The sequence below is a fragment of the Pavona decussata genome, unplaced genomic scaffold (assembly GCF_977016875.1).
Source record: "Pavona decussata unplaced genomic scaffold, jaPavDecu1.1 SCAFFOLD_67, whole genome shotgun sequence".
Classification (NCBI taxonomy): Eukaryota; Metazoa; Cnidaria; class Anthozoa; order Scleractinia; family Agariciidae; genus Pavona; species Pavona decussata.
Window position 1 is genome coordinate 1,552,501 of NW_028145486.1, and position 7,500 is coordinate 1,560,000.

General features: G+C 37.9%; 1 protein-coding gene across 3 annotated transcripts in view; it reads left to right on the forward strand.

The window, feature by feature from the left end:
- Positions 1 to 7,500, forward strand: part of LOC146477989 (salivary endonuclease-like) — a 33,609-nt gene that overhangs the window by 18,646 nt on the left and 7,463 nt on the right. For 2 of the 3 annotated variants that reach the window (XM_085112740.1, XM_085112738.1), the window contains exons 2-5: positions 1,007 to 1,114; positions 1,304 to 1,630; positions 1,984 to 2,262; positions 3,662 to 4,112. In XM_085112740.1, coding sequence (XP_084968866.1) covers positions 1,030 to 1,114; positions 1,304 to 1,630; positions 1,984 to 2,262; positions 3,662 to 4,002 — 1,032 coding nt within the window. In that variant the 5' untranslated portion in view covers positions 1,007 to 1,029 and the 3' untranslated portion in view covers positions 4,003 to 4,112. Of the gene's footprint in view, positions 1 to 1,006; positions 1,115 to 1,303; positions 1,631 to 1,983; positions 2,263 to 3,661; positions 4,113 to 7,500 lie in introns of those variants that run through there. The other variant, XM_085112741.1, reaches the window with a different exon arrangement.

Sequence of the window (7,500 nt, forward strand, 5' to 3'; positions counted from 1 at the left end):
ACTTGATCTTTTTGAACACCGTCAAGTGTTAAAGAACGCAAACAAAAAATAACTGATATTTTTTTCAAGTTTCACGTATGCAATGATAACCAATAAAATCAGCTCGAGCACTGATGACGATAAGGCTTTGCGTTTGTCACGCTTGAATAGGTTATGCACAGGCTTACCATTCTCTGTCCTGTGTGGTTGACTGTGGATTTTAATAGCTGTTAAGGTTAGGAAAATAAGTGGCCTCAGCTTAAAGCAATATTTTGGGCTTTTAACAGATCAATGAGAATACCGTACTCAAAAATATGAAAATGAAGGTGAACTTTGTTATTGTGAGTTTGTTTTATTTAATTGAACCTTACAAGAGAATTAATTTACAACTTAGAGTTTGATCCACTCGGAAATATAGAAATGCAAATTACAAGTCTAGTGGAGAAATCAAAGTTAGCCGTAAAGGCTGGTTTCCATATGATCGCGGATCGCAGATCGCAATAAGGTCTACGATCGTCTGCGATCATATGGAAACTACTTCTGCGATCGTCTGCGATCCTGCGATCGCGATCGCAGACGATCGCAGAAGATAGAACCATGTTCTATCTAAAGGCTGTTTTCCATATGATTGCAGACGATCGCAGACCTTATTGCGATCTGCGATCTGCGATCTGCAATCTGCGATCATATGGAAACCAGCCTTAAAATAAACATTTTGTACTTCGAAGATTTTTTTTCAAAGGGCAACAAATGAAATTAAAGACGCCAAACTCCTTTGCACAGCAAATATTTAGTTTCATAGAACAACACTGTAAATCGGTCATGTCCAATACTCTTTCCTTTAAATCGTTTTGGCAGTAGTATTTGTTTTCTTTTACTTTTTGGTGCTTTATCTTATATCTCCTGCTAACTTTTCATTCATCACAATGCGTGATAGGAAACTATTAAATGAATAATAATCGAGTATTCTTAGACTGATGATCTGAATTTCATATTAAACATTATTTATCTTTTTACTCCAACGTAGACTGATATCTTTACGAATAAACGATGAAAATTGAGGGAGTGTTTGTGGCTGTCGTGCTCGTAAGCATTTTGGAGCTCAACATAACAGCTGCTGAAGCAAATGAAACAGGTATTAATTAAAATAGAATTATTCATTGGCATGAATTAAGTCGAATTATCCTTTGCCGTCAGTTTCTCACGTTTTACAGTGATTTCATTCAGTTAGCAAATCTGAAAAATGTGTTTGAGTGTGTTAGACAATAAAAGTATAGTTTGCCTAACTTTGTGCTAAATAATAACTGATAATTTATTTCAACAGTGCTCAAGAAAGCAGTGGTCGCAAACCCAATGAACTCTTTTTCCAATGATATATACAGTTGCATGTTCCAGTTCTGGATACGGTATGTTGGTAAAAACAAATTCCCTGTCCTAAAGGATAAGAAGAGTGCCAACTGCGTCGGCCTGGGATTGTGTTATGGAGCGCCACCCAAGAAAAAACCTGTGCAAAACAACAAAAGGAAAGCACAGTTTGCTGTTTGCTACAACCAGGTTACACTCATCCCAGAGTTCACCGGACACCTTGTTCAGCCTGGTATTCCGGATGGAGGGGGAAGAGAGGACGAGTTCAGAGCAGATACTTCAATTGGTAATCATCTTGTCACTGTCTTGTTGTAGTTCATTAAGACTGCATCCAATGCATCGTTAAGCAAGTCAATACTTTCTTGGCCATTATTTATTAATCTACATTTTAAACTAATTGGGACTGGCTTGGTCAGTGTTACTTATAATCCGACGGTACCCAGTTTTCATATGCTAGATATTGCGAGGATAGTTATGTCATTGGCCACCGGTCTGGGATTTATTTAGCTGATGCTTCTCTTTAGTGATAAAGAAGCGCGTTATCTATCCAGCTATCCTCGAACACCCAGGAGTTAACGTTCCGTCTCCCTAATCACCTCCTTTACCATCATCTTTGTTATTATTTTGATCTATTTTAAGGCAAAGTAGCAACTGACGCCGACTACGCAGCCAATCAAGGACCGGCGAATCCACTCTTTCCTAATTACAACTCGCAAAGCCAACAATTCTGCGCCAGAGGACATCTGACTCCAAATGCAGATTTTGCTAACGACTTGGAGCGTACTTACACCATGGTTACAACCAACATTGCCCCCCAATGGCAAGCGTTCAACGGGGGCAACTGGCAAATACTCGAACGCGCTCTGAGGAAATATGCTACAGATGCAAAGAAACCTCTGTATGTAATCACCGGCACCAGTAAGTAATAATGATAACAATAACGATAACGAAAATGATAACTCGAAAACAAAAATGAGACGATAATGATTGATAACAATGACAATGATAATGATAATTGCTGTGAAGATAAAATCAGTTACAATCTCAGGAGTAAGTATAAGGAATCTAAGATGACTTTTTATCATCCACCGGGAGTAGCGTTATGATAAAAACGATGAGTATAAATAATATAAAATTATTTTGATTACGTCAAGCTTACTGGACCAGGCTACGAAGAATTATGGGATTTTATGAAAAAGTGTACAAGGTCGGCAGAACCTTGCCCTAAAACAACGCTACAAGCCTACATGGATAGCTTTTTACTGCTTGACGCGAATAACTACGGCTCGTGTTCCCACAAAGGTTTCCTGTTCTCCCAAATGATCCGTACTTGCGCTTCAAACGTCTTTCTTTGCCCATCCATCTTTTTATATACTTTTCTAAACCTAGAACAATTAAATTAAGTGCCATTGTGGTATGTTAAAATAGAGCGTGATTTTTGGCACTTAATAAAACTCTAATAAGATTAAATTTAGAAATACAGTTGACTATAAAAATTAGCGTTAAAACGGAACGACGTTTCGGTGTCATCTTGGAATCAATATAAAGTAAGAATGCAACAGAAAAAAAAAAATTCAGAAAGTAAAGGTGTGAAATAGAATAAATTAAATTAAGACTAAAAGTAATTGACCGGTGTTCATTCAGAGAGGTGTTATAAAGTGAGAGTGATGTCCGTTCACTGGGTTAGACAAATAATTTCGCGCGAATGGAGTCTGACTCTGGAGTCTGGGTGTTTAGACTCGGTTCCTTTTTGCGGATTCAAAGCATTTCAAAGATTAAGCAATCAAGCTTTCCCTGACATTTCTTTAAGATGGTGAAGTTGCTTGTCAGATCGCCAATTTTGTCAACTTGGTGACTTGGTGATCATTCTTCAGGTGTTTCTCGATGGCGGAGAGCGGTTGATCATCAATGACTTGGTGTAGGTGACGGCTGGTATAGCCGACATAATCTGCATCACACAGAAGAAACCGAGTCTAAACACCCAGACAGACTCCATTCGCGCGAAACTATTTGTCTAACCCAGTGAACGGACATCTCACTTTATAACACCTCTCTGAATGAACACCGGACAGTTATTTTTAGTCTTAATTTAATTTATTCTATTTCACACCTTTACTTTCTGGATAAATTTTCTTTTCTGTTGCATTCTTACTTTATAATGGTGCCAAGATGACACCGAAACGTCGTTCCGTTTTTTCGCTAATTTTTTCGCTCACTGTTACAGAACTCTACGATGTTTATCGGTCGTTTTAACTTTAACTTCTTCGTCTATACCGGGTCTGATCTCTAAGATTTCCTCTTTTTTATTTCCGACAAGGTGGCGAAGCAATAGGAACCAATAACAAAGTGGTCAGATTGAATGCCCGAGTTTTGGCCCCAGCGTGGTACTGGAAAGCTGTCTGTGATCCTTTCAATATGCAGTCTATTTTCTTCCTGGCTAGAAACAACATCGGCGATGCAGATACTGTAACAAAACAGAACGGTTGTTTTGACAAGAGGCAGACGAGTAAGTGGGGAATCGTCACTTGCCAAAGCATTGACTCAGCCAGAGCTTTGCAAATGCAGCATTTTCAACTCCCAATTTTTGACCAAAATTGTAACCCATCTGTCGTGGGGGAGAGATTCAAAACCGTCATTCAAACAGCAAAGTTCCAATAGTAACAGAATTTTAATGAGAACGTATGTTATGTATGAAGAAGATAATACCTAAAACCATGTAATTGCCATGCTTGTTAAATCAGCAAAATAAATGTTGTTATAATGGTCGATTTCATGGTGTTGTTATTTCTTTCCGTCCTTGAAGCCTGTAACTAAAAAATAGATTGGCGTTAAACAGGTTTGATTTGATTGCGTTCTTGATCTATTACAAGAAATCAACTCAGCCGGCCTGAGCCTTGAGAGCGACTCTCCCTAATTAAGAACCTCATATTCAATTTTTATCTCAAAAATAGATTTCGTTCATAACTCTTCCATAAACCTCTCTTGGCAACTAGGTAACAAATATGAAATACAAACGGAGAAATAAAATTTTCTTATGATTTTGTGATTCGAACTTTTCGCACCCCGGGCTGGGCTCGAAACCCACCGACGATATCGTCAGTTACAAGACTTGCAGCTGTTAGTTTGGAGAACAAAGATAATTTAAACCTCCTAAATTGTTAGTTATAAACGATGACCCTTCACGTTTATAATATATATGATCTATCGCAATCATAAGCTTTAATCACTGTAATAAATCTGAGTGCACAAAGTTTATCTACTTTGAGCTCTTATATATATCGCAACATGCGATTTGGCCCAAGTTCAGAGGAATAAATTACAAAAGTGGCTCGTACTCACAGGCTCCTAAGCAGTTGCAAAAAGAAAGCCTGAGAAAAATTCAGGTTTGAACGGGACTCGAACCCATACCTCTGCATCACAGAGGTCACGGGTTCGAATCACGTTCAAGCCTGACTTTTTTTTCAGGCTTTCATTGATCAACTGCTAAAGTTGCGTAAAAACCTGCGAGGATCTTTCTGCCTGCAGTTCAAATATATGTTTTAAAAATGAATGTTCATTTGTCTTTAATGGTCATTTGTCAAAGCTTTGACCCATTTTTTACTATCCATGTTAAGGCGCGACCTTTTGAAAAGTTTGGAAAAACTGAGGGAAGGATTCAGAGCCTACTTCACGCATGACCAGTATTTCCGAAAATGAAATGAACATTCGAATTCCTCTTTGTATTCTCCGGAATTTGAATTGAATCTGGAACATTTCTCTGAGAGTCATCGTCGCTGCAGGTTCCTGAATTACTTTAACTCGTTCAACTTCTAAACAAACGTCAAACTACCCCTGGACTAAATTGGTAGGAATGGCGTTCAAGTTAAGAAAGAGAAGGAAAATAAAATTCATTCACATTCTCCACAAAACCTTGAATTTGGTCATTTCACCTTGTTGTTTTGCAGAGGACGACAAAGAAATGTACCAAACAGTAAAACGCACGTGCAGAGCGATTGTTTGCGCTCATTAAGTGTTTTGTTTTGTGGCGTTGTCGTTGCAGTTGCCGTCGTGTTTTTGTAAGGCCACTAATATTAAGAAAAGTCGTGTAATCAATACCGACCGCCTGAAGGACTTCCTCTTTGTTTGTTTGCTAGCACAAGTTATTTTTGATGTTATTGTGTTTATTGTTTTTACTGCAAGGGAAAACGATCAACTGTTTGTTATGAGATAGTTGTAAAACAAAGTAACCTGATTATAGGTGTGAATAATAAATGGTCTTAAATGACAAAGTTGACATATTACAATCACTTACTAACTGGTATCTCATTAGCTGGGCAAAGACAACGCGCGAGAGCCAAAATTTTATTGTTTAGTTCGCGAATGCCAACATCAACAGAAGACCTTCCACAGTTTTTAGAGGTTAGTTACAACACAAAACTTTCACAACTACACAAAGTTATTGATGCATTTAGCTAGTTTTGCCGCCGGGCAACCTTACTGAATTTGCGTGTGAGACAACAAATGGTTCATTTCGGTGGACAACTTTTTCGGAATGCCTATATTGGCGCAGAAATTCGGATTTACTTGAAAAAAATCATAAGTTTTATTCGGCAAAATGTCAACCTTTCAGCTAAAGCTTCCGAACAGATAAAACTGTGTGAGCTTATACGAATGTCTTTTAAAGGACACGAAATTATCTGGGAACGAATGAGACAACTTTAATTTTAATTATTTTTATCACGTGTCCTCGTTGCGCCCCCCTGTTTGTGTATCTTCGTTTAGTAAAATCTCAGCCCTCTCCGAGGGACATTCCCAACAGCCGATTATGTATAACTGCTGGCGGTTACCAGCTGTGTGGGGCACACATCACACTTGGACTAACCTATCGGTACTTTATCTTTAGATAAATGCAAAAATACTGCGAGTTTCTTCTACAAATTTACTGGTGTTTTAATTAGCACAAACGAAGTCTTAAACGCTGCATGCCAGATTTCACTCTTCGTTATTTCTGAATTGAAAAATAATCTTTTTCACGAAAAGAAACAGATAGAACAAACAAACTGGTATTAATCTATCCGGGAAGTTTATTCAAAAAAACGTGCTAGCAAACAAGTCAAGTTCATGCATTTGTTGAAAATATAGATTAGATCACAACAAGAGTTCTTATCGCGTCGGTACACACAGATGAAAAGTGTCGCTACCAATGTGGTCATAAAATGTGGTATATAAACAGGACAAATGCCATAAAATATGTTTCGACTTGACTATGATGTGCTACATGTCTTACTACACTGACTACATGATTATTTTAGGTGAAGGTAACCAGTCACAGTTTCCTTAATTAGAGGCAGTTGAAGGAAAACACAAATAGTTCCCGGTACTTTCTTTGGACGAAAACCGAAATTAAGTTTTCTTTTTGTGGTGAATGTTACACAGAAATCGGATTACCAAGAAAAACAACCCGTTTTTTTTTTCTTTCTTTCTTTCTTTCTTTCTTTCTTTCTTTCTTTCTTTCTTTCTTTCTTTCTTTGTCTTCTTATTCTCTCAACAGCAGTTCAAAATGTTGTTATGATCTAACTGGTCAACAGTCAATGACGTGATAAAGGTCATCAATCTTTAGAGCGGTCTCTTGACAGCAAAATTAAAAGGCGTTCATATTATAACAACTGATTTCTCGTTGCTTTAAACTAAAATATTAAATGTTTAAAGTTAAATTTAGATAATTCACATTGTTACTTAGTTAAATGTTCGGAAAATGGCCATCATTTATACATGAAAAAAGGACAAGAAAAAATGTAAAAACGATGAAGAGAAAGAAGAAGAAGAAAACGAAAAAGAAAAGCCGCGTAAATGACGGGAAAAGTAATCTTGGGGAAATTTAATTCCTATTCTAAAATCATCAGTCTCTTAAGGCTGGTTTCCATATGATCGCGGATCGCAGATCGCAGATCGCAATAAGGTCTGCGATCGTCTGCGATCCTGCGATCGTGATCGCAGACGATCGCAGAAGATAGAACCATGTTCTATCTAAAGGCTGGTTTCCATATGATCGCGGATCGCAGATCGCAATAAGGTCTGCGATCGTCTGCGATCATATGGAAACTACTTCTGCGATCCTGCGATCGTGATCGCAGACGATTGCAGAAGATAGAACCATGTTCTATCTCCTGCGATCGT